The sequence below is a fragment of the Garra rufa genome, chromosome 9, assembly GCF_049309525.1.
Source record: "Garra rufa chromosome 9, GarRuf1.0, whole genome shotgun sequence".
In the NCBI taxonomy this organism is placed as follows: Eukaryota; Metazoa; Chordata; class Actinopteri; order Cypriniformes; family Cyprinidae; genus Garra; species Garra rufa.
This window is the reverse complement of record NC_133369.1, coordinates 38,803,986-38,831,943: the sequence shown is the minus strand read 5'-3', so window position 1 is coordinate 38,831,943 and position 27,958 is coordinate 38,803,986. Positions and strand designations below refer to the sequence as shown.

The following is a 27,958-nucleotide window of genomic DNA, read 5'->3' as shown; positions in this document are numbered from 1 at the left end:
ACAGGCTGCTTTTTAACATGTACACGCTCTTTAAAGTCTTTAAAAGATGTCTTCATTTCAGCTGTTTAAAACAAGATGTCCTCCTGCTCTATCAGGAGCTGAACGATCAGTTTCTGGTATCTCATGTCGTTGAGAGTGGTGAGTGTGTTCTGGTCTGGGGGCCGCATGAGCGTCGGGCCAAAAACGATTCCTAGGTTCTCTGAGTTCATATAATTGTCCTTTTCGTACATGGTGACCCTGGTAAATATAGAAAAGACATGGAAAAAACACCTCAGACATTACAATTTTGATTATAAACATGCAGGTAGGTACCTGATATACAGTACTTTCCATGAATGGGGAAATGTGGCAAAGCTGGCTTGGCGAGTTAGAGGTAAAGCACAAATCCTTGAGGATTATTGTGTTGGTTTTTTAGTTCCTCAAGTGCACTGAGCTGAAAGTGCCGTATTGTGTTTCTTGTTTCCTTCTAATCAGTCTTATAAGTTTTATATTGCAGGGTGGCAGGAAGTAAATCGCTTTTTAAAGCCGTAGGGAAAATTCTTAAATGGAACTAAAACCTGAACCGGCTCAATGAGGTATAGAGTCATGTTATGAACTTTGGGACCGGTACCTAAGGGAGCAGTAAATGTGTGTGGAAATTCAATCCATTTGTCGTTTTACCTCTTCAGGTGTGTCATCAGGTACCGCAGGGTCTCATAGTGGGCTGGAGGAAGTTGGAGGAGACCATCATGAACTGCCTCCAGTCTAGAATCAGGGTCTGTTATTTCTGATAACAGAAAATGTAAGAAAATGTTTCAAAAAATACAGTTTAGACTTGTGAAAAGGCTGTTTTTAACTGCTAAAACTGGCAACTGTTCTTTATTATATATACTTCATTAATGTTATAGCACATACAATTTAAAATCTGAGACCACTAGTGAAAATCTATCTATCTTTAAAAATGCATACATCATTGTCAGTAATTATTTATTTATTAAGCACTGTATCAGATTCAAAATGTAGTTTAAATAATGATCATCAAAATAGATTACAATAAAAAGTTGATTATAACTGATATATAATTTATATTTTTTAATTAATATACAGATGTAAAAGTCTCTTACTGGCAGCTTGAATAAATTTGGAGTAGACGTCATATGTGATAACTGGAATGGGCAGATCTCGCAAGTAAAGCTTCAGAGCACCGGCAATTATATTGATGTCTGGGTAGATGATGGCACTGATGTCTGCCTTATCACCATCTGCAAATGAGAATTAGTTATCTGTTATGAATAACAGATTAATTACTATACTGTACCAACAATACATTGTTTTGAATGGAAAAGCGTGGGTTTTTCCATTCGGGTCGTGTGTTGATAAAACAACAGTGATATACAGTGAGGGAAAAAATTATTTGATCCCCTGCTGATTTTGTACGTTTGCACACTGACAAAGAAATTATCAGTCTATCATTTTAATGGAAGGTTAATTTGAACAGTGAGAGACAGAATAACAACAACAAAAATCCAGTAAAAGGCATTTCAAAAAAGTTAGAAATTGATTTGCATTTTAATGAGTGAAACATGCAAAACATGACTTAGTACTTGGGGGCAAAACCTTGTTGGCAATCACAGGTCAGATATTTCTTGTAGTTTTGCACTCATCTCAGAAGGGATTTTGTCACACTCCTGTTTGCAGATCCTCTCCAAGTCATTTAGGTTTCGAGTTGGCAACTCAAACCTTCAGCTTCCTCCACAGATTTTCTACTGGCTAGGCCACTCCATGACCTTAATGTGCTTCTTCTTCAGCCACTCCTTTGTTGCCTTGGCCGTGTTTTTGGTCATTGTCAAGCTGTAATACCCATCCACGACCCATTTTCAATCGTTCTCACCCAAGATTTGACCGTACATGGCCCTGTCCATCGTCCATTTGATGTGGTGCAGTTGTTCTGTCCCCTTAGCAGAAAAACACCCCCAAAGTATAATGTTTCCACCTCCATGTTTGTCGGTGGGGATAGTGTTCTTAAGGTCATAGGCGGCATTCCTTCTCCTCTTTCAAACAGGGCGAGTTGAGTTGATGCCAAAGAGCTTGATTTTGGTCTAGTGGTACCAACAATTGGTAACACGCTGTAGTGTGTTACCAATTGTTTTCTTTGTGACTATGGTCCCAGCTGCCTTGAGATCATTGACAAGATCCTCCTGTGTAGTTCTGGGCTGATTCCTCACTGTTCTCATGATCATTGAAACTTCACAAGGTGAGATCTTGCATGGAGCCCCAGATTGAGGGAGATTGACAGCTATTTTGTGATTCTTCCATTTGTGAATTACTACACCAACTGTTGTCACCTTCTCATCAAGCTGCTTGGTGATGGTCTTGTAGTCCATTCCAGCCTTGTTTAGGTCTACAATCTTGTCCCTGACATCCTTGGACAGCTCTTTGGTCTTGGCCATGGTGAAGAGTTTGGAACCTGATTGATTGATTGATTCTGTGGACAGGTGTCTTTTACAGGTAACAAGCTGAGATTAGGAGCACTCCCTTTAAGAGATTGCTGCTAATCTCAGCTCATTACCCGTATAAAAGACACCTGGGAGCCACAAATCTTGCTGACTGATAGGGGATCAAATACTTATTTAACTCATTAAAGTGCAAAGCAATTTATAACTTTGTTGAAATGCGTTTTTCTGTATTGTTTTGTTGTTATTCTGTCTCTCCCTGTTCAAATAAAACCTACTATTAAAATTATAGACTGATCATGTCTTTGTCAGTGGTCAAACATACAAAATCAGCAGGGGATCAAATAAGCATTCAAGAGGCCAAATGTTAGTTGAACACCTATAATACACATAATTATATCAGGTTGGTGTACAAATAATGTACAGTCTAACACAAACCTCTGTCGAAGGCCAGCCGGACGTCTTCTATGTGTTCTGTGAAGCCTGACACTCTGTACAAACCCTCGGATTTCAAACCTGGAAGAAGCAGAAGTAACACAGGTTACCTCAGCTATCCAATCACTGGATTTGGAGATAAACATGTAAATTAGTATTGATCAAACTGGGGTTGGAACTAACAACTAATCGGATAATCAATTAAAGATTTGATTATTCTTTCGATAAACTGGATCTGCATACTGCTTCTTGCCCAGTTCATCTATCATCCAATCACATATGTGTATAGGAGCTCCATCCATGGAAATTTTCTTTGTGGAACTGTTTTTAAAGGGATCTTTAACATGTTATGTGGAAAATAGCTTAGTTTAATCTTCTGTCGTTCGTGAAATGTTTTCAGTCTTCATGGTTATGGAAGCCTGTTTCCGCCACTGAATAAAAAATGTTAAAAAGCATATTGCGTGATACAAACTTGAAATTCTGACTTTTTTCACAGAACTGAGATTTAACCTCAATTCAGTTTTTTCTCGCAAATGCGTGTTTTTATCTTGCATTTCTGACTTTTTGTCTTGCAATTGAGAGTTTATATCTTGTAGTCCTCACTTTTTTCATGCAATTCTCACTTTTTTTTTTAGAATTGTGAGACAAACTCACAATTGCGAGTTATAAATTTTGTTCTCAGAATTACGAGTTTATATCTCACAATTTTTTTTTTTTAAAAGTCAGAATTGCGAGTTTATATCACAGAATTCTGATTTAATTTCTCAGAATTGCAAGTTTATATTTCGCAATTCTGAGAAAAATGTCAGAATTGCAATTCTGACTTTATAACTTGCAATTGCGAGTATATATCACACAGTTCTGACTTCATATCTCAAAATTGCGAGTTTATATCTTGCAATTCTGACTTTATAACTCGCAATTGCAAGTATATATCACACAATTCTGACTTCATTCCTCAAAATTGCAAGTTTATGTCAATTCTGACTTTATAATTTGCAATTGCAAGTTTATATCTCACAATTCTGAGAAAAAAGTCAGAATTGCGAGTTTATATCTTGCAATTCTGACTTTATAATTGCGAAAAAAAAGTCAAAACTGTGAGACAAAAAGTCGCAAAAATGCGGGCTACCACAAATGAGAGAAAAATCATATACATATTTATATTTTATATTAGATTTATCTATATGGAAGGAAATTAAAACAAAATAGTTAATTTTATTACTTTCATTTTAACATTGAGTGTTTATCTTTATACCAAGCAGAATGACAGTTGGCTAATACAGTAACACATTTTTTAAAGAATGCTCTCTTCACATAATAAGTCAAAATGCGGAGAATGTTTGCTCTGTTGTTTTAAGTTAGGTATCTAAGGATTTTTTCTTTTTGCACGTTTAGATATATGACAGGGAGACGTCAGAAAACAGAGCAGCTGAGAAATGCATACAGACAGTGATTAAGTGCCTTGCTGAAAGCCACAGGTGCTAGAGAAGATCTGGGATCTCCACATTAAAATGTTCTAGCACTCCAGTACCTCTGTGCTCGATCTCTTTGATACACATGTCCAGAACCATCGGCCGTGGCGTGTTGTGGGCTTTGACCAGCGTGGTGAGATCGCAGCTGAAGACCTTCTTGATCCTGCGGAGGTCCGGCTGACAGTCGCTGGGCACTAGTTTGGAGCACTGCTTGTGCACGTTCAGCCCACAGTCTGCAAGAGTAACCGGTCAAAAGGTTAGAAGAGCGTGACCCTGTTGTCTCCAAAGAAGCAAAAAGACAGACTCCAAGAGAATGGAAAACCCTAAGTGTGTGCATGTGTGTCTAGGGGTCTGATGGAGGGTACGTCTTTAGGGGTAAAGTATACGTGGAGAAACAGGTGCGTGTCAGTCAAACTGGGTGGTAAAGTGTGATAATATCTGTCACATGCTGCTGTGTGTTTGTGGCTGTGTCGATCTAAGAGCATAACCTTGAGTGACTCTGGGTGTGTTTGCCAGCGGGCCTACATAGGTGTATCAGAGGCCTCTTGTCACATGAGTGATGGAAACCAATTAAAAAACTAATTTTCCGCTCTTGCCCCCAGCCAAGATGGATTTTTGTGTCCAATTGTTTTACACATATTTAGTGAATCTGAATCAGGAATCTGTGGCCATACATTTCAACTGTTAAACACATTTTGCAAGTTTGTTTATTTGCTTTTCAGCAACACAATAAAGTTCAATTTGTTAGCAGTACTTAAAGTGATAGTTCACCCAAAAGCTATCCTAGGTGTATATTACTTTCGTCTTTCAGACAAATACAATCAGAGTTATATTAAAAAAATGTCCAGCCTCATCCAAGCTTATAATGGCAGTGAATGGGTGTTGAGATTTTGAAGCCCAAAAAAGTGCATCTAACCATCATAAAAGTACTCCACATAGCTTTGGTTGGTTATTGAAGGCCTTCTAAAGTGAATAAAGGCATTTGTGTGAGAAAAATATGCATATTTAAAATTTTATAAACTGTAATCTCTAGTTTCCTGCTGACAGGCGTTCACGCTTTAAATATGCCTATTTTTCTTACACAAATGCATTTCTTCACCTCAGAAAGGCCGTTATTAACACCCCAGAGCCGTGTTGGAGTACTTATGGATGCACTTTAATTTGCTTCAAAATCTCAACCCCCGTTCACTGCCATAATAAAGCTTGGAAGAGCCAGGACATTTTTTAATACAACTCAGATTGTATTTGTCTTAGAGAAAAAAAGTTATATACACCTAGAGTGGCTAGAGAGTGAGTAAATCATTTGGGGGAACTCATTAACTATTTGTTTTGTGGCTATACCACTGAAACAGAGTTTTTGAAAGAGTTTTGCTACCAATAATGAGTGTAAAACTCCCCTTTTAGCTCCTCCACAATAAGAACATGTGGGAAATTTAAGTCATTTAAGTTGTAAGACACCTGGTTTGATAGCCTGCTTTGGCACTGGGACTGTGTGTGTGTATGTAGGGGAATGTGGTAGTAGGGTGGTCTGTCTCTCTGTGTGTCTCCAGTAGCATGCACATGCTGTCCCACTGTTCCTCATCTTCAGCAGTGCCATTAATCACACTCTCTGTCAGTTTTACTGCCTGCCTGAACCCCTCCTTCACATCTTTAGGCGACTGAGAGAAAAAACAAAAAACAGAAGAAGACAAAAAGAAAAACACTCTGTGTTCCCTCCATATGGGCCTAGGGACACATTCAACTCTGCTCTAATTCTCAATGTGTCTGATGACACTGGCTCGCCTGGGGGCCAGAGTGAAAGAAGAGAGGCTCCTGTGTGAAAAGAAAAGGCTTGAATAATGGCCCGAATGGATGAGACCATTTACAGTGTGAAAAACCAACAGTAAAGCCTTGTGACTGGATTAAGTTTATGTACTGGGTGTTTTGGTGAAAGTGCTGTCAAACAATAACCAGCTCCATGTTAACATGAGACCTGAGCAAACCTGTAATCTTGGAATTAAGGTGCATTTGCTTATCTAGGCCACATCTAGGAACATCCTTTATTGAAAATGGTTTAATGATTTATTATGGTTGGTATTTTAATATTTTATTTCATTTTGCCACTTACCTCACAAAACAAAACAAAGCAAAAACAAACAAAAAAACTCAGCCACAACAAAACAAAACACAAAATCACCAAAACCCAGTCACAAAAAAACACAAATCGAAACAAAAAACAAACTAAAACCCACTAAAAACAAAACCAAACAAAACCCAGTCACAGCAAAACAAAACACAAGACAACAAAATACAAAAGCAAACCAAACCAAATAAAACACAACTAAACAAAACACAATACAACAAAACCAAACAAAACAAACTAAAACCCAGTCACAATAAAACACCACACAACAAAACACAAAAAACTAAATAAACAAAACAAAAAATAAACAGAACCCAGTTACAACAAAACACCACACAACAAAATAAAAGAAATCAAACAAAACAAAAAACAAACCAAAACCTAGTCAAAACAAACCAAAACCTAGTCAAAACAAAACAAAACCCAGTCACAACACAACAAAACAAATCACAAAATGACAAAATACAAAAGCAAACCAAAAAACTAAACCCAGTCACAACTAAACAAAACATGACATAACAAAACCAAACAAAACACAAACAAAACCCAGTCACAACAAAACATCACATATAACAAAAACACAAAACTAAATACAAAAAAAAAAAAAATTAAAGGTAATTTGTGATTTAAGGGTGATACAAAATCACAATGTCAGGATTTATTTTGTAATAGAATTAACTTTTTTTTTCAACACTTATTAATCTTGTTAATTAATTAACAAAAATATGTTACTTAAAATTATTTATAAAGTTTAGGTTAACATAATATAGGTTAATTTCTATATACAAATATTGTGTATTTTTAACATAAAGTTCTACTCATCAGGATTAGGCAAGTTCAGTCCTAGAGAGCTGCAGCCTTGCAGAGTTCAACGCTAATTAAACACACCTGAACAAGCTAATCAATGTCTTCAGGATTACTATTTACTAAGGCCATAGACAGGTGAGGTTTTTTTTTCATGGTCATCAGCTGAACTCTGAAGGACTGTGGCTCTCTAGGACTTGCCTACCCCTGGTACAAATGAAATCCATAGTTCACACAAAAAGCAAACAAACAAAACAAAATATTGTCTTTTGTTGTCAGTCATACACATAACATAAGGGTCATAAGAGAAAATGATGACAGATATCTATTTTTTGTGTTAAACTATCCTTCATGTGTTATGCTCAAACATGAATGAACAATATAAAACAATAATAACAAAGATTTACTTAGAAATTAACCTAGATTCCCTGGGATTATATTGATATCCTACAAAAATTGTTAGTTTGTGATACAAATGTATTAATTGAAAAGAAATGTAACTTTATTGGAAAGCTATTGTATAAATCATATGCATCACTTTTATGTAACCTATAAAGTCTCATATTTTGTCATTCAGTACAAGTGTGTGTGTGTGTGTGTGCATCCATGCATCTGTTTATGTATGTTTGTCTGTGTGATTTGAAGTGTAGTCTGATGCAATTGGCTTTGATACAAGGAGACTGTCCTGGTTTACCTGGGTGTGCCTCTCTCACAGTACTCCATAGTGTACACAGTATGTTCCACTATAAATAGTCAACACTCAACAAAAGGCACTCAACTGGTTTGGACCAGGTGTCATTTAGGAATGCAAAATACCCACACATCAGCATACTAGTTAAAACCCTTATTGTCCCAGGTATCACTTTCAGTATTTAGCCTCAGGTAGCCACCGCTCATTGGAAAAGTTTTACAGCCAATTAGGCATTGTGACCGGAATGGCATGAAAAATTATCTGGATCCTAAGCGGCCATTGGATTGTAATTTGAAATGAATAATGCACCTTGGCCGGTGTCATAATTCTGATGGAAATTTTATTTGTGTGGGGTTTGTGATTGGTGGAGAGTTACCTGAGCAACGGACGCCCTGGGCGATAAGACCCCACATGAAGTTTGCACAGTATTCACACCAGTGTGGCCCTCTGAAGGTGTGCACCTACAGCAAAGACAAAGCAGTCATTGTAAGTCAAACACACACTAGTTCACAAACACACACTGTAAACACACACATACATACATATTAGGCCAGTGATTCATTCATCTCTAGATTTTCATTTCCAGCTAAAGCTCATAATGAAAGTTCCACAGAAAATGAATGATTATATTTCCAGAGTATCTCTTACTGTACCTGACAACTAACAGAGTGTGTCTTGCTCAGACTAGACAAACATTAAGACTAGACATATATACATATAGACCTATTTTGTAGAAAGAACTATTGGTATTATTATTTTATACATTTTGGCAGGTACTGTCCAACATTGTTTAAGTTTAGTATTTTTTCTAGGGTAATTGGCTAATTTAAATTACATTAAAATCATTGAATTATTTTTTATATTTAGTTTAATTTCAGTTTGCCACCTTGCCTCAAAGAAACAAACAAAACCCAGTCAACAAAACAAAACAAAAACCCAAACAAAACAAAAACCCAGTCACAACAAAACAAAACAAAAACCAAATACAAAACAAAAACTCAAACAAAACAAAACCCAAAGAGAAAACCAAAACCCAGTCACAACAAATTAAATAACAAAGAACAAAACAAAAACCCAAACAAAACAAACCAAAACCCAGACACAGCAAAACAAAAACCCAAACAAAACAAAAAAACAAACCAAAAACAAAACAAAAAAAAAACAAAAAAAAAAACGAGACACAGCAAAACAAAAAACAAACAAACCAAAAACAAAACCCAGACACAACAAAACACAAACCCAAACAAAACAAAACCCAGTCACAACAAATCAAAAAAACAAAACAAAACAAAACAAAAACCCAAACAAAACAAAACCCAGTCACAACAAAACAAAAACCCAAACAAAACAAAACCCAGTCACAACAAAACAAAAACCCAAACAAAACAAAACCCAATCACAACAAAACAAAAACCCAAACAAAACCCAATCACAACAAAACAAAACCCAATCACAACAAAACAAAAACCCAAACAAAACAAAACCCAAACAAAACAAAACCCAGTCACAACAAAACAAAACGTAGTCACAATAAAACAAAAACAAAACAAAACCCAAAGAGAAAACCAAAACCCAGTCACAACAAATTAAATAACAAAGAACAAAACAAAAACACAAACAAAACAAACCAAAACCCAGACACAGCAAAACAAAAACCCAAACAAAACAAAAAAACAAAACAAAAACAAAACAAAAAAAAAAAACAAAAAAAACGAGACACAGCAAAACAAAAAACAAACAAACCAAAAACAAAACCCAGACACAACAAAACACAAACCCAAACAAAACAAAACCCAGTCACAACAAATCAAAAAACAAAACAAAACAAAACAAAAACCCAAACAAAACAAAACCCAGTCACAACAAATCAAAAAAACAAAACAATACAAAACAAAAACCCAAACAAAACAAAACCCAGTCACAACAAAACAAAAACCCAAACAAAACAAAACCCAATCACAACAAAACAAAAACCCAAACAAAACCCAATCACAACAAAACAAAACCCAATCACAACAAAACAAAAACCCAAACAAAACAAAACCCAAACAAAACAAAACCCAGTCACAACAAAACAAAACGTAGTCACAATAAAACAAAAACAAAACAAAACCCAAAGAGAAAACCAAAACCCAGTCACAACAAATTAAATAACAAAGAACAAAACAAAAACCCAAACAAAACAAACCAAAACACAGACACAGCAAAACAAAAACCCAAACAAAACAAAAAAACAAACCAAAAACAAAACAAAAAACAAACAAAAAAAAACGAGACACAGCAAAACAAAAAAAACAAACAAAAAACAAAACCCAGACACAACAAAACACAAACCCAAACAAAACAAAACCCAGTCACAACAAATCAAAAAACAAAACAAAACAAAACAAAAACCCAAACAAAACAAAGCCCAGTCACAACAAAACAAAAACCCAAACAAAACAAAACCCAGTCACAACAAAACAAAAACCCAAACAAAACAAAACCCAATCACAACAAAACAAAAACCCAAACAAAACAAAACCCAAACAAAACAAAACCCAGTCACAACAAAACAAAACATAGTCACAATAAAACAAAAACAAAACAAAAACCCAAACAAAACAAAACCCAAACAAAACAAAACCCAAACAAAACAAAACCCAGTCACAACAAAACAAAACGTAGTCACAATAAAACAAAAACAAAACAAAAACCCAAACAAAACAAAACCCAATCACAACAAATTAAATAACAAAGAACAAAACAAAAAATCAAACTAAATCTAGTCACAACAAAACAAAAACAAAACAAAACAAAAACAAAACCCAGCCACAACAAAACAAAAAACTAAAACAAAACAAATAAAAAACAAAACAAAAACAAAAACCCATTCAACAAAACACATTGCATCAAAACACCCCCCCCCCAAAAAAAAATCCCAGTCATAAAAAAACAAAACAAAACGAAATACTAGTCATAACAAAACAAACAAACAAAACAAAACCCCAAACCAAACCAAACCCAGTCGCAGCAAAACAAAACCCAGTCAAAATACATAACAAAAACCCACTCAGTCACAACAAAGCTAAACAAAAAAACAAAAATCAAAACAAAAACCCAGTCGCAACAAAACAAAAACCAAACAAAACCCAGTCAACAAAACACCTTGCATCAGAGAAACAAAACAACAAATCAAAACTGCTGTGAAAACAAATACAAAAAACAAACAAAAATCAAAACACAAATGATAAATACAATTTTTTGTTTCAATTTGCCACTTCCCTCCCGAAATTCAAAAGAAAATAAAAATAAATAAATCAGTCTTGCAAAAAACAAATAAACAAAACAGCTCTGAAAACAAATACAAATATAAAAACAAAAACATCTGTTTCATTCCTATTTGCCTTAAATTCAAAACAAAATAAAACACAAAACAAAAAGAAAAAAAAACATAATACAAACAAACTTGCCTCAGGAAACAACAAAATATAAATTAAAAAACAAAAACAAAACACCACAAATAGAAAAAAAACCATCCACAAATATCGAATAAAACAAAAGTTTGGTTTTTCATTTTCACAATACAACCATCAAACAAGTTAAAATGAAAGAACCAGGAAATGTGACTAAAGTGATCACCCTTTCTGTCTGTCATCACCATCATGGCAAAGTGTTTGTACACTTACTCTTGGGTCATAGTTCTAATAATGTATTTAAATTCAGCTTATTTAGATTAACATGACGCGTGATGTTTGATGTAAGCAACAACAGCCAGTGACGTCAAACCCTGACACAGCAGCCAACCACTTAAGGGTCAGTCTGATGGCAAAAAGAACAAGACAAAACTGCTTGTATCCGACTTCTGAGGAAATTATCAAGCTTCTAAGTAAAGTCTAGAGAGTGGACCCCCGTGAAGATTTAAATTATAATACATGTGAGTCAGATTGCAGGATTGCAAGGGGAAAAAATGTGTCTGGCATCTGTAACCAAGCTGCTGAAAGTCACACGCAAAGCATGTTCCCATGCACGCCCTTGTGCTGTCAAAACACAGCACGAAGACGCACAAAAGAAAAGACGCAACACAGGGTTTTGGAATGGAGCCCAGGTGTATGAATGCTGTAAAGTAAATATTGTCTCATAATGAGAATACTTTTCATCTCTGTCTGGAACTAGCAGCTGTTCCAAAAACCCAGTGAGCTATTGATTACTTTTACTCAAATAATTATGATGCATTTTTGATTGACACATTTGGAACACACCAATGAAACCTTAAAGTGCTACCTACGGAGTGTGCTCACTCGGTTTTGGAACACAGCCTCTCATCAAAGAGGTCATACTGAATAATCAATGATGCTCTTATGACCACCAGTGAAATTATGAGGAGGATGTTATAAGGAAGCTTTAAAGGGACACGTTGAAGTCAGATGATTGCTTTGTTTTGATCTTTCAGGGTTTAAAAAAGGAAGTCATATGATGGACCACTGTGCTCATTTTCAGCCTCAGTCATTTTTCAGAAGCTGAAAAAGCATAAAACGGAGGGAGAGTCCATTCAGCAGCTCAGCAGCAGGAGGTTATTGATTTGTGCGATCGATCCTATCGGTCTATAGCGCTGTTAATGGATTAAAAGCCTAAGCAGTAAGGCTCATAGGATAGAATTAAGCGTATTGATATGAGGCTCACAGTATGTGTACCGTGGATTTAAATGCTGTCAGCACATAAACATTTGAATGAGACATTAGTAAACATCTGAACAAACTCTATTGCCAAATATAGAATGCAATAAAAGTGACTGACTTCATCAGGCCCACACAACCAACATTTAACCATCATAACTATTCAGTCAAAACAACTGAGAAATCACAAACATATATAGTACATGCACAAAATATCAGCATATACTGCAATCCTGCATGTCATGTCAAAATGATCGCAATGAGGAGATACTTAAGTAATTATTTTTATCCAGTTTTGGTTCATACTCCCAAATGGATCCATGTGCGACTTGTTGATGGGAGAAAAATACTTAAATGATTTAATTCTACTTTAATATGTTATGTAACATAGTTTTTAAAACAACAAAATCATACCAGGTTGCATTGATTAAATTATTAAATTACCTTCACCTGTTGGCAGCTAGTTTGGATATTTTTATACTATGGCAATTAAGAGTCTGTGATGAGATCGGAAAATAGCTAGTAAGTTTCTAAATTCTCTTATGCTCATCAAAACTGCAATAGTGTTATTGTGAAATATTATTACAATTTAAAATAACAGTTTTCTATTTTAACATATTTGAAATAGTGCTTTCAAATAATTAATTACGATTAATCGCATCCAAAATAAAAGTTTTTGTGTACATAATATATATATATATATATATATATATATATATATATATATATATATATATAGTAGTCAACATTCAAAGTGGATCAAAAAAGTTCATCAAAGATAAGAACGGGTATTCTTTTTGGTTTTAGGACAAATTTGATGAAAGGTTTTGATCCATTTCGAATGTTGACTACTGTATATATATATATATATATATATATATATGAAAAAAACAAGTTATCTTTATGTTATTCACTATTCACATTTTCTAAATATATACTGTACGTGTGTGTATTTATATATACATAATACATATACATAGTACACATATATTATATAAACATGTTTTGGATGCGATTCATTGCGATTAATTGTATGACAGCACTAATTTTAATATGTAATTTATTCCTGTGATGGCAAAGCTAAATTTTCAGCATTGTTTCTTCAGTGTCACATGATTCTTCAAAAACCATTCTAATTTGCTAATTTGTCAGTTACAAAAAAATTATTAACAATGTTATCCATTTTTGATATGTAATGTACATTTTTTTTCAGGATTTTTTTTGCTGAAAAGAAAGCAAATTTACATAATTTATTCAAAATAGAAGTCTCCATTGTCATCCTTGCTGAATTAAAGTATTCATTTATTCCTTTTGTTTTTAAATCTTTCAATCTTTAAATCAAAGTTTTGGACGGTGTAGACTACCAGTCAAAAGTTTTTGAACAGTTAATGTTTTAATGTTTTTTAATGTCTCTTCTGCTTACCAAGCCTGCATTTATTTGATTCAAAGTACAGCAAAAACAATACAATTTTTAAATATTTTACTATTTGATTTGCTCAAAAAACATTTATTATTATTATTATTATGTTGAAAACGGCTGAGCAGAATGTTTTAGGTTTCTTTAATCAATAGAAAGTTCAGAAGAACAGCATTTTTCTAAAATAGAAATCGTTTGTAACATTAATAATGTCATTATAATCACTTTTGATCAATTTAAAGCATCCTTGCGAAATAAAAGTATTAATTTCTAGCATTTCTTTACCAAAAAATAAATAAAAAAATTAATTATACTAACTCCAAGATTTTGAATGGCATAATGTTACAAAAGCATTTTATTTCAGATAAATGCTGATCTTTCTATTCATCAAAGAATTCTGAAAAAATGTACTCAACTGTTTTAAATATTGATAATAATAATAATACTAAAAATGTTTCTTGAGCAGCAAATCAGCATATTAGAATGATTAGAATGATGCTGAAAATGTAGCTTTGAAATCACAGAAATAAATTGCATTTTAAAATATATTCACATAGTATTCAGTTATTTTAAATAGTAAAAATATTTGAAAATTTGACTGTTTTTGCTGTACTTTGAATCAAATAAATGCAGGCTTAGTGAGCATTTACTTCTTACTGTTCAAAAACTTTTGACAGGTAGTGTGGACACTATAATTTGACATTATATTAACATAACACAACCAGCACCCACCTTAAAGTTGTGGATCTTCTCATAGTTGCAGTGCTTCTCCGGTCCATCCTTGATTGTGGTCCGTCTGCTCAGTGGTGATGGGCTGATCTGTGAACAAGCCAAAATCTTAAGAGGCTTCCAGAGGAGGGCACCCTTACTGCCTAGATTCACCCCTAGAGCTAACGCCAACAGCTCCTGGTGCTTACGGTCCTTCTGCTTGGCTTTGTGAGGGGCTAATTCACCTTTCGCTGACCCCTTAGTGCTAACAACCTGGGCCCTGGGCATCGGAAGAGCCTGCATCTCCTCTAGAGGAAGATGAGAATAATGTGGAATGGGGGATAAAAGCAGAAACTGAGTCAGTCCTTCGCTCCTTAGTGATCTGGGTCGAATGAGAAGGGGGACAGTCCTGGTCCTGCATGGGCAGGGCTGGGGGTGGGGGGTATGGTGGGTGGCCTGCCTGGGGGCAGGAGTGTGTCTCACACAATAGCATACATTCAGCACTCTGAGAGAATAGCAATGCGAGAGAGAGGGAGAAGAGACAATGTGTCAGTCTTGTAGATACATCTCAGCAGGTTTCTGCAGTGGGATCAATGGAATCCAGAACACAGCGTTTGCAGACACGATTCCACCGCAGTTGCTTTGAGTGCGGATAATCCTGTAGCTCAAAGCCGAAGAGCTCGGTTTTATATGAAATAAAATCAGAGATTTGCTCTGAGAAGTGTAGGTTCACTCTTAAAAAAGGCTTTTTCGGGTTGTGGTTTAGCCTTCTAGGCCTCTCTCTGTCTCTACTCTTCTTATTGTAACTTCTGTTACAAATCGGATCAGGATTGAAGCAGATTTACAGTCGTAATCCGGACTCACGGGATAATCCTATAGTGCCGGAATCACTTGTTTCAGGATTCAGACTTGCTTAGACTCTGTATAAACCTTGTCTTATGATCTATTTCGGGTAATCTAATCAAAAGTGCATAGCGAAAAATACAAATGTAAACAGAGCGCAAAATATATTGAGATCTGGAGCTCTAAAGGGACATGTTGATGGTATAGTTCACCCAAAAAATGAAAATTCTGTCATTAATTACTCGCCTTCATGTCGTTCCAAACCCGTAAGACCTTTGTTCATCTTTGAAACACAAATTAAGATATTTTTGATGAAATCCGAGAGCTTTCTGACCCTGCACAGACAGCAACTTGAACCACATTCAAGAAAGGTAGTAATTTAATGCAGCTATGAGAATACTTTTTGTGCACCAAGAAAACAAAAATAACTTCATAACATTTTGGTCGAACCACTGATGTTGCATGGACTATTTTATCAATGTTCTTACTATCTTTCTTGATCTCGAACGTGTCAGTTGCGTTGCTGTCTATGCAGGGTGAGAAAGCTTTTAGATTTTATCAAAAATATCTTCATTTGTGTTCTGAAGATGAACAAAGGTCTTACGGGTTTTGAATGACATGAGAGTGAGTAATTAATGACAGAATTTTCATTTTTGGGTGAACTATCCCTTTAAAAGTTTTTCAAATGAACCCAAAGTGGATCGAGGGGAACACATACTTTTTCAAGAGAACACAAAAGCATTAAAAACGAACGTTTTTCTCCTATAGAATTTGAATAGAATTTGGTGTAGGATCTCCTTTGAAACAATTTTTAATATTTTTCAAATTTCACAAATAATTATAATGAAACATCAAGTATCGCAGGGAATAAGACTTGAATTTTTCATGTAGAAACACTAAGTATTTTCTTATGAAAATCCAAATACATCACAATTAGGGCTGTCAAACGATTATTAATCGTGTCCAAAATAAAAGTTTGTGTTTACATAATATATGTGTGCACACTCTGTATATACATAATAAATATACACAGTACACACACATATATTACGTAAACACAAACTAGATGTGATTAATTACGATAAATCACGATTAATCACAATCTACAAAAACCTCATTGGTTCTTGCATGTCAAGCAAGCATGTTTAAGCTTCTGTGAATAAATGACTAAATTGAAGGATTAGTTCACTTCCAGAACAAAAATGTACATATAATTTACTCACCAGCTTGTCATCCAATATGTTCATGTCTTTCTTTCTTCAGTCGTAAAGAAATTACGTTTCTTGAAGAAAAAAACTGTTAGGGTATGTCGCATCTCATTTTCTCATCCAAATTCAAAATTGTCCTACATCGTTGTAGAAGTACCGATCCAGTGTTGACAAAGTCAAAGTCCCAAGTGCAAACGCCCTTTACAAAAAAAGGTAAAAAAGCAATATAGGTCGATTTTGAAGTTGTAGGAGAGAATGAGATGGGAGTTTTTTGACCTACCCTAACTGTATTGACCAGGCTTACACAGAGTACACATGCACATCACAGACCTAGACAAGATGAGCATTTGAGATTAAAAAGTATATAAATTGTACTTTTTTTGGAAAATAACCAATTGTTTCGCTAGATACGGCCCTTCCTGTTTGCCTGGGATTGTTTAGAGCCCTTTGAAGCTGCATTTAAACTGAATTTTGAAAGTTCAAACTCGTGGTCACCATAGAAGTCCACTCTATGGAGAGAAATCCTGAAATTTCTTTACGACTGAAGAAAGAAAGACATGAACATCGTGGATGACAAGGGGGTGGGTAAGTAATCCTGAACTAATCCTTGAAGTGAACTAAACCTTGAAATCTGTTCATCATAAAGTGATGTGGTTTAACATCCACAGAAACTTTCTATTACACAAAAGGCTCTTTATAGTAAAAAATGTTTTTTAAAATCATTAAAATGTTCTTTAATCCAAGAATATCATGGTTCAAGTGGTTTTCTGTGGCATCACAAAAAAATATTTGGATTCTTTATTTTTAAAGGGATAGTTCACATAGTGATACTGTTGAGAATGTGCATCGAAGACATGCCATGGGGAAAAAAATATTGAATAAAGTTGTTATTGTTGTTTTCTTTGAAAAGTATTCTCGTAGCTTCATAACAGTACAGCTGAACCACTGATGCCACATGAACTATTTTAACCGTGTCTTTACTAACTTTTTGGGCCTTGAACTTGGAAGTACCATTGCTGTCTATGCAAGGTCAGAAAGCTCTTGGATTTCATCAGAAATATCTTAATTTGTGTTCCGAAAATTAACAAAGGTCTTACGGGTTTGGAACGACATGAGGATGAGTAATTAATGACAGAATTTTTATTTTTGGGTGAACTATCCCTTTAGTTTATCGGGGAACACATACTTTTGCAAGACAACGCAAATGCATTGAAATATAATTTTCAACATGAATTGGTTCTTGCACGTCAAGCAAGCATGTTTAAGCTTCTGTCAATAAATGACTAAATGAAATCCGTTCATCATATGAAGTGATTGTGTCTCTTAAGAGCAATCAGATTTAACTGCTTGATTTAGATGGATTACTTTGTGAACTTACTGGTGTGTCAACATTTTTGCTGTGTGGACTTTTGTTTTCACAGATAAACAAAAGTCTTTGGGCTTGGAACAATATGAAGTTAGGTAAATAATGCTATCATTTTTTTTTATTACTGCCTACTTACAGTACCTGTATCATTCACTGTGTTAAAACGGATGTAGTAACATTGCAGGTTAAAAAACAACAACAAAAAAACTAATTATTAGAACAAAACATTACTACAATCTTAAAAGTAAAGGGTTTTAGTGGCATTGATGGTTCCATTAAGAAACGTTAACATCCACAGAACCTTTCTACTGCACAAAAGGTTCTTTAATCCAAGAATTTTATGGGGGTTTTTTTAAAGACATGATCTTTGGGAACCACAAGTGGTTTTCAGTGGCATCACTTAAAAATATATGGATCTTATATTTTTTTAAACGGATAGTTCACATACTGATATTGCAGAGAATATGCATTGAAAACTGACACAGAAGAGACGAAACTGCTGAATAAAGTTGTTATTTTTGTTTTCTTTGTGCACAAAAAGTATTCTTGTAGCTTCATAACATTAAGGTTGAATCACTGATGTCACAAGGACTATTTTAATAATGTCCTTACTACATTTCTGGGCCTTGAACGTGTCAGCTGTGTTGCTGTCTAGACAGGCTCAGAAAGCTATTGGATTTGATATAAAAATATCTTAATTTGTGTTATGAAGATGAACGAAGGTCTTAAGGCTTGTCTCACAGAATCATCAGCCGTTGTCGTCGGATCTTCCAAGATGGATGTTACTGAACACCAGGTGTAAATGAGGATTTCTGTTGTTGCACCTAAACTGAGAAAGACACAGGCTGAGACACCGTGACCTTTCTCAGCAGGGGGCTGATGCCGGATCCAGCAACCCTGTCTGAGTATTTGCTAAAGCATCCTGTAGAACACACGAGACTTCCTAACCTCACAGATACAGCAGAACTGATGGACCAGAATGGGTGGAAGGTCATTTGCATGATTATAATTAATTAACAAAATGATGAGATTAGGAAAGAATAATGGAGCTCTGACGAGTAAAAAAGAAAGAATGCTGAAGAGGAAGAAAAACAACTTGGCCACGGCTCACACATTCAAGAAGTGCCGCATTCAGAGACACGATGTACCTGATTTCCTAGAAAAGGTGAATAGAAGCCTGTCAGGGTTGTGTTGACTAAAAGTATGAGCACTGCTAAAAAAGCGCTGGTGTGGTTTTTATTGCCGCTGACCTCCACTGTGACACACATTTTTGTGTGCTGGGGGTATAGGGCTGTTAACATGTGCTCTACTGGTCGACAAATATGGGTTTTTAAAGCTGATGCCAATATCTAGGGCACAAAGCAGCTGATGGGTAATCTAATGGCAATTTATATAATCCACATAGTGCTTTTTGGTTTGTAGTCATAAAACCAAAGAGTTTAACATGTATTAAAATTAACAGCTTCAAGGAAAGCATTACATTGGTTTATACAGTTGAAATCAAAAGTTTACATACACCTTGCAGAATCTGCAAAATGTTAATTATTTTACCAAAATAAGAGGGATCATACAAAATGCATGTTATTTTTTATTTCGTGCTGACCTGAATAAGATATATTTTCACATAAAAGACGTTTACATATAGTTCACAAAAGAAAATAATAGTTGGATTTATACAACCATGTTCAAAAGTTTACATATGCTTGATTATTATTATTATTTTTTTTGTTATATTGTGATAGTTGTTCCTTGGTTGTTCTGAACAGTTAAACTACCCGCTGTTCTTCAGAAAAATCCTTCAGGTCCTACAAAAATCCTTTCCAACAATGACTGTATGATTTTGAGATCTATCTTTTCACACTGAGAACAACTGAGGGACTCCTATGCAAATATTACAGAGGGTTCAAATGCTCACTGATGATTCAGAAGGAAAAATAATGCATTAAGAGCCAGAGTAACTTTAACTTATTTTGTCTTCTGGGGAACATGTATCTTCTGTAGCTTCTGAAGGGCAGTATAAAATGAAAAAAAAAAAAAAAAAAAAGAGATTTAAGAAAAATAAGAAAAAAAGTGCACATCCTCATTCGGTTCAAAAGTTTACACCCCTGGCTCTAAATGCATTGTTTTTCCTTCTGAAGCATCTGTGAGCATTTGAACCTTCTGTAATAATTGCATATGAGTCCCTCAGTTGTCCTCAGTGGGAAAAGATGGATCTCAAAATCATACAGTCATTGTTGGAAAGGGTACAAATACACAAAAATCAGGAAAACCAAATAATTTGTTGGACCTAAAGGATTTTTCTGAAGAACAGCGGGCAGTTTAACTGTTCAGGACAAACAAGTCACTCATAAACACTAAACAAAACAAAAAAAAAAACAGCTGTGGATCATTCAGGTAACAACACAGTAATAAGATTCAAGCGTATGTAAACTTTTGAACAGGGTTATTTTTATAAATTCAACTATTATTTTCTCTTGCGGACTATAAGTAAACATCTTTTATGTGAAATATTTTATTCAGGTCAGTACTAAAAAAAACAACATGCATTTTGTATGATCACTCTTATTTTGATAAAATAATTAACATTTTGCAGATTCTACAAGGTGTATGTAAACGTTTGACTTCAACTGTAAGTAAAATAAGGTTTTTAAAGGGTTAGTTCACAAAAAAATGAAAATTCTGTCATTAATTACTCACTCTCATGTCGTTCCAAACCAGTAAGACCTTCGTTCATCTTTGGAATACAAATTAAGATATTTCTGACGAAATCCAAGAAATCAAAAATAATAATAATTGGTCTTCCAAGTTTGGAACGACATGAGGGTGAATAAATAATGACAGAATTTTCATTTCTGGGTGAACTATCCCTTTAAGCATAATAATCTCAACTGCTTAAGTGCATGTATTGTTTCAAAATGTAAACTACATTATCACTAATTCAGTCTGCTTAGAGCACCAACATCCAGTTCAGATAATCTAATCTGCAATACCAACACTGCAGCAAAAACAGTGACTGAGTCACACATTTAAGCTGTACAGTTAAAAGACAAGATAACTAGATGTTGGGGAGTGATAAAAGCGAAGAAGGAGACGGGGCGCGCAGACAGTGCGAGTGCATGAGCAAGACTTGCACTTTTTGTCTCAAGGCAGATGGCTTCTTGTCTCCTAATAAAAGAGGCACAAAGCGAAACACAAAAGAGAGACAATAAAGCCTAGCCTCTTTTTAGAGACCACTGTATTGACAGAAGAGACCCCCGCAGCTGAGGAGACAGACAGAACGAGGGCACAGAAAGTGTGTACAGTACAAACCCACATCTTATGTGAAACACACAGTGGGAAATGAATTCATTCAAAATACTGTCTATCACTGTCTGCACAGCAGGACATGAAGGACAAAAATTGCATTTTGTCTAACCGGCCAAAGAGACATTATTATGACTTATGTACAAGGCAACTGGAGGAAAGCAAAAAACGGATAATTCCAATCTTTCATTTTAAAAGCTGCAGTGCTGAAATATAATGTAAACAACAGTGATAAATCACCACAAAGCTCAGCGCTAATTCTAATAACTCCGATCCATCAGCAGCAAGTGGTTTTAGTTGGAACTTGCCAGGCCTGCAGAACACTTAAGCGATTACTTGTTAGAAGAAGAGAGCCATGTGAACTCTAAGCTGCGCAGGTGACCGGACAGGCAAGGTAAATGTTTTATTCACATTAGCACGCATGAAAATTGCCGTCATAGAAAGACACACCCATAAATGTGACCAACAAATGCTTAGACACAAATAATGTAAATCAAGACGGTGACGTAGAAGTGATTTCAGGGTGTGGGAGGTCATAAAAATCTTAAAAAAGACAAAATTACTTTATAATAATTGACTGTTAGGTTGATGATGATGATGATGATGATTATGACGATGATGATTACATACTAATTGTAACACATCATCTACACCTTCCAGAGTGAGCCAATTATCACTGAAAGCCTTAAATATAGATCTATAACAATTTACATCATTAAAACAAAATGGTAGGTCATAAAGACTAGAACTATTATTGTTAACGAAAACAAAAACTATTCTAAATTGTTTTTGTTAAATAAAACAAAGCTAAAATAAATTGAGTTGAAGTAGTAAAATGACTTAAAACATTAAAACTTAAAGTGCTAAAAATCTTATACTGCAACAGTACACACATAATACTAAAATAACACTGTTTATATTGGAATGAGTCTTGTAAGTGTGCAAGAATTGCAGTCACACAATATATTACAGCCAATATTAAAATGATAACTGCACAGTTATTATCATCAATCACCGAATTATAAGTCAGAGAATACCGAAATGGCATATTCATTGAGTTTTGGGTTTGTCATTTTATCTTCATTGCGCCAGATGTAAAATGCTGTCCGGATTAAGCTGAGGGAAATGTTCCAGAACGTTATGTGCGCTGTGAGACCAGATCAAAGTATGAAAACTGGATTTCTGCTGGTCTCAGCAAAATGACTGTGATGATTTATTTGTATTGTCATGACTGCACTGTACACACACTGTATTGAGAATAAACAGACAATCAAAATGTAACATGGTCATGATGCGTTTTAAAGTTCATGGCTTTTAAATGTAAAACGCAAATGTTGATTATAGCAGGGTGGAATGCTCAGAAAAAACGTACGGTTTTAACTGGTGTCCTTACTACAATAAACCAGCATCACAGTGTGTGAGACATCAGAGAAAGAAAATCCAGTACAGTGAACACTGGGCTGCAACAAAGCAGATGTAGTCTGAAGTACATACACTATATTCCCAAAAGTATTGGTACACCCCCTTCTAATGAACAGGTTTGACTAATTTTAAGCATATAATGATATTCTAGGGGACATTCAAGAAGTGAAACTTGTATAATGTATACATTCATTCCACACAGACTAATATATTTCAAATGTTTATTTCTTTTAATTTTGATGATTATAACTGACAACTAATGAAAAGCCCAATTCAGTATCTCAGAAAATTTGAATATTACTTAAGACCAATACAAAGAAAGGATTTTAGAAATCTTGGCCAACTGAAAAGTATGAACATGAAAAGTATGAGCATGTACAGCCCTCAATACTTAGTTGGGGCTCCTTTTGCCTGAATTACTGCAGCAATGCGGCGTGGCATGGAGTCGATCAATCTGTGGCACTGCTCAGGTGTTATGAGAACCCAGGTTGCTGGTATACAGCTGCGTTGACCTTGGACCACAGAAAACACAGTGGACCAACACCAGCAGATGACATAGCACCCCAAACCATCACTGACTGTGGAAACTTTACACTGGACCTCAAGCAACATGGATTCTGTGCCTCTCCTCTCTTCCTCCAGACTCTGGGATCCTGATTTCCAACGGAAATGCAAAATTTACTTTCATCAGAGAACATAACTTTGGACCACTCAGCAGCAGTCCAGTCCTTTTTGTCTTTATCCCAGGCGAGACGCTTCTGACACTGTCTGTTGTTCAAGAGTGGCTTGACACAAGGAATGCGACAGCTGAAACCCATGTCTTGCATGTGTCTGTGCGTAGTGGTTCTTGAAGCACTGACTCCAGCTGCAGTCCATTCTTTGTGAATCTCCCCCACATTTTTGAATGGGTTTTGTTTCACAATTCTCTCCATGGTGCGGTTATCCCTATTGCTTGTACACTTTTTTTTCTACCATATTTTTTCCTTTCCTTTCGCCTCTCTATTAATGTGCTTGGACACAGAGCTCTGTGAACAGCCAGCCTCTTTTGCAATGACCTTTTGTGTCTTGCCCTCCTTGTGCAATGTGTCAATGGTCGTCTTTTGGACAACTTCAAATCAGCAGTCATTCCCATGATTGTGTAGCCTACAGAACTAGACTGAGAGACCATTTAAAGGCCTTTGCAGGTGTTTTGAGTTAATTAGCTGATTAGAGTATGGCACCAGGTGTATTCTAATTTTCAATATTCTAATTTTCTGAGATACTGAATTGGGGTTTTCATTAGTTGTCAGTTATAATCATCAAAATTAAAAGAAATAAACACTTGAAATATATCAGTCTGTGTGGAATGAATGTATACATTATACAAGTTTCACGTCTTGAATGGAATTAGTGAAATAAATCAACTTTTTGAAGATATTCTAATTATATGACCAGCACCTCTATATGGCAAGGTTCAAAAAGAAATTATTGGTTCAGTCAGTGTGGTCTGCAGACAGCAAAGTCCTAATCTCAGCTGAACACCTTTGGTGTGATTTTAAATGCAGAACTTGAGCCAAAAACCCATCACCAAACACCAATGACCAGTGCATACACTATATGGACAAAAGTATTAGAACACCCATTCTTTAGAACAAAAAAAAGTCACTTTTGAATCTGTGGCAACAAAGATGGAAACAATTCATGCATTTATAAAATGTATTTCCATCTCTGTTGCTACCGTTTTGGAAGTGTCAAAAATGACTGTACCCATAGTTACAAGTCATTGGTGTCTGCTGATGAGTTTTTGGCTCAAAGTCTGCATTTAAAGTCACTCCAGAGGTGTTCAGTTGGGATAAGGATTTTGCTTCCAGACTGACTGAATCAATCATTTCTATGCACCTTGTCTTATACACAGAGGCATTGTCATGTTAAAATAGAAAAGGGTCCTGTCAAAGCTGTTGCTATCAAATTAAAAGAACACAGTCCCCTAGAATATCATTATATGCTTAAACATTAGGATTTGTACCCATGGAAGTTACTACAGTAGTCAAACCTGTTTATTAGAATGGGGTGTCCCAATACTTTTGGCAATATAGTGTATATGCAAATCCATATTCACAGTTTGACAGCTTGTTGAGGCTGCCCCCTAGTGGACATCTGTACAAAACTGTAAGATGAAAAAAAAGATTAGAACCCTTAGCCAACTGAATCACATTAAAAATCCTCTAATGTCTGCAACAAAAAGCAAACATGACTGGGTAAACAAACCATTGTACATTTCCTTTGACTAATTCACAGATGTTTGATCATCATCGCTTATGTTTATTTCATAGCGCTCCCATGAAGAGCCATTTCACCTCAAGAGTGAGGCAACAGAATTCATAAAGAGGTAACGGTAGACTGGACTGATTTGATAAAAGTCTCCCGTCAGTGAACCAGACAGTGCGTCTGATAAATGAGAGAGGAGACAACACATTCATGGCATTATCTTTCATCAAAGATGCACACCATGATGCTGAAACTCTCTCACACTTTTCTAATCTTCCAAATGCATGCAAAGAAATGCTCCTTCTTATTTGTCTAAACACCATTCTAATAATGATTTGCAAAAGAAGGTGTCTGACAGCACAATTTGTGTAAAAAAAAAGGAAATGTGTGAATAAAAAAAACTTTCTTGTGTTTACTCTTAGCAATAAAACCTTGATAACATCTATGGGCAATGCATAATGAAGCAGTGCCAGTGTCTACGTCCTGTTTTCACTGTGTGCAGACACAGAGATGTGCATTTACGATGAATTCTCTTATTGAATTCTGCATATAAATACAATCTTAAATACCAAACGTGGCTGAAATAAAGGAGCTAAAACAAAATTTACAGTATTACCGTTAGTTGAGTGTGGAAATGAGAAACAATATCTAAAAACAAATATATATACAATATATACATATATACAATGAAAAACAATAAAGGATCTAAAACAGAGCCATGTTGGAACTTTTTATGACTGATTTTAACAGTTACTATTATTTGGCATAAGTGATCATGGCTTGATTATAATCTCTATTGATTATTCAGTATATTATATCTTTAAGTCATTGTGATCATGTGATCAAGTCATGAGTGCAGAAATAAGCAATAACATCAAAAAATAATCAAATGTATCCCACATTTTCTGATTAGCCTACATTATATGCAACAAAAAACAAAGGTCCTCAAACAAAGCCTTGTGGAACTCCACACAAAACAACATTTTTATGATTGATTTGAAAAAAAAAAAAAAAACAACTGTCACAATTTCTTTTGTCACCATTATTTGGCATAAGTGTCCATGCTTTGTTTGCAATGTCTTTTGTTTATTCAGTATATTATATCTTTAAGTCATTAGTTGGAGTGCCAAAATAAGCAATGACTTCAAAAAACAATCTAATGTATCCCAGGTTTCCTGATTAGCCTACAGTATATGTAACAAAAAATAACAAAGATCCTAAAACAAAGCCCTCTGGGTCTCTACAAAAACCAGAACATTTTATGAGTGGATAACACCATTATTTGGCATAAGTGATCATGGTTTGATTATGTCTATTGATTATTCAGTTTATTATCTCTTTAAGTCATTTGTCAGAGTGCCAAAATGAGCAATAAGGTACAAAAACAACTAAATGTATCATAAGTGTCCTGATTAGCCTACAATATATGCAACAAAAAATAACAAAGGTCCTAATACAGAACAATTTTATGACTGATTTAAACTAAAACTGTTACAAATGGTTTTGTCAGCATTAATTGGCATAAGAGACCATAGTTTGATTATAATGTCTATTGATTATTCAGTATATTATATCTTTAAGTCATTAAAGTGCCGAAATGAGCAATAACGTCCAAAAAACAACTAAATGTATCATAAGTTTCCTTATTAGCCTACAATATATGCAACAAAAAATAACAAAGATACTAAAACAAAGCCCTGTGGGATTTCACAAAAAAATAGAACATTTTTATGTCTGATTTGAACAAAAACTGTCAACAAATTGTTGTATCACCATTATTTGGCATGAGGGACCATGGTTTGAATATAATGTCTATTGATTATTCAGTATATTGTATCTTTAAGTCATTAGTCAGAGTGCCTAAATGAACAATAACGTCAAAAAACAACTAAATGTATCCCAAGTTTACGGTTTAGACTACAATATATGCAACAAAAAATAACAAAGATCCTAAAACAAAGCCCTCTGGGACTCTACAAAAAAACAAAAGTTTTATGACTGATTTAAAAAAAAAACTGTCACAAATTGTTTTATCATCATTATTTGGCACGAGGGACCATGGTTTAAATATAATGTCTATTGAAAATTCAGTATATTATATATTTAAGTCCTTAGTCAGAGTGCCAAAATGAGCAATAAGGTCCAAAAACAATTAAATGTATCATAAGTTTCCTAATTAGTCTACAACATATGCAACGAAAATAACAAAGGTCCTAAAACAAAGCCCCATGGGTCACCACAAAAAATAGAACACTAAGTCGTTAGTCAGAGTTCCAAAATGAGCAATAACATCCAAAAACAACTAAATGTATCATAAGTCTTCTGATTAGCGTACAATTTAAGCAACAAAGTAAAAAAATCACAAAGTTCCTAAAACAAAGTCCTGTGAGATACCACAAAAAAAAAAACACAAATTGTTTTAGCACCATTTTTTGGCATAAATGACCATGGTTTGATTACAGTGTTTATTGATTATGCAGTATATATTTAAGTCATTGATCATATATTGCAGACACTGTATGCTGTAATCTTAATAACATGTTCTAATCTATATAAGAAGAGGTAGGGACCTCACCTTTTCTTCCTGCTGGAAAGTAACTTTTTTGGGCTCAGAGCAGGTCCGGTTGAGTCGGTGAGTGATTTTGTCCCTCAGGAGAGAGGTGTAGCCCAGATGCTGGTAGATGGGGTTTGTGGTCATCTTGGCAATGTATTCTGCTGCCTTTGTCTCAATATAGAGAGTAATGAGGCCATCTGTAACCAGATCGTGAACTGACTCGAAACGTTTCTCTCCCACAAAGTGCTTTCCATCATAAAAGAGTCGGTAGTTCAA

General features: G+C 35.0%; 1 protein-coding gene across 1 annotated transcript; it reads right to left on the bottom strand.

Moving 5' to 3' along the window:
• Window positions 1-31: 31 nt before the first annotated feature.
• On the bottom strand, window positions 32-27,958 carry LOC141342653 (beta-chimaerin-like). The gene is made up of 8 exons (XM_073847148.1): window positions 27,704-27,958; window positions 14,764-14,850; window positions 8,336-8,420; window positions 4,402-4,575; window positions 2,871-2,948; window positions 1,104-1,241; window positions 661-766; window positions 32-237 (listed from the first exon to the last, which is right to left on the bottom strand). The coding sequence occupies exons 1-8, from the start codon at window positions 27,824-27,826 to the stop codon at window positions 66-68; spliced, it is 963 nt and encodes a 320-aa protein (XP_073703249.1). The 5' UTR covers window positions 27,827-27,958; the 3' UTR covers window positions 32-65.

Excerpts from the sequence above, each read along its gene's own strand:
- LOC141342653 (XM_073847148.1), bottom strand. The coding sequence starts at position 27,826 with ATGACCACAAACCCCATCTACCAGCATCTGGGCTACACCTCTCTCCTG. Across the intron at positions 2,949-4,401 it reads CAAAGAGATCGAGCACAGAG|GTTTGAAATCCGAGGGTTTG; the intron begins GTACTGGAGTGC and ends TGCTTCTTCCAG. Across the intron at positions 238-660 it reads CTGATGACACACCTGAAGAG|GGTCACCATGTACGAAAAGG; the intron begins GTAAAACGACAA and ends TATATTTACCAG.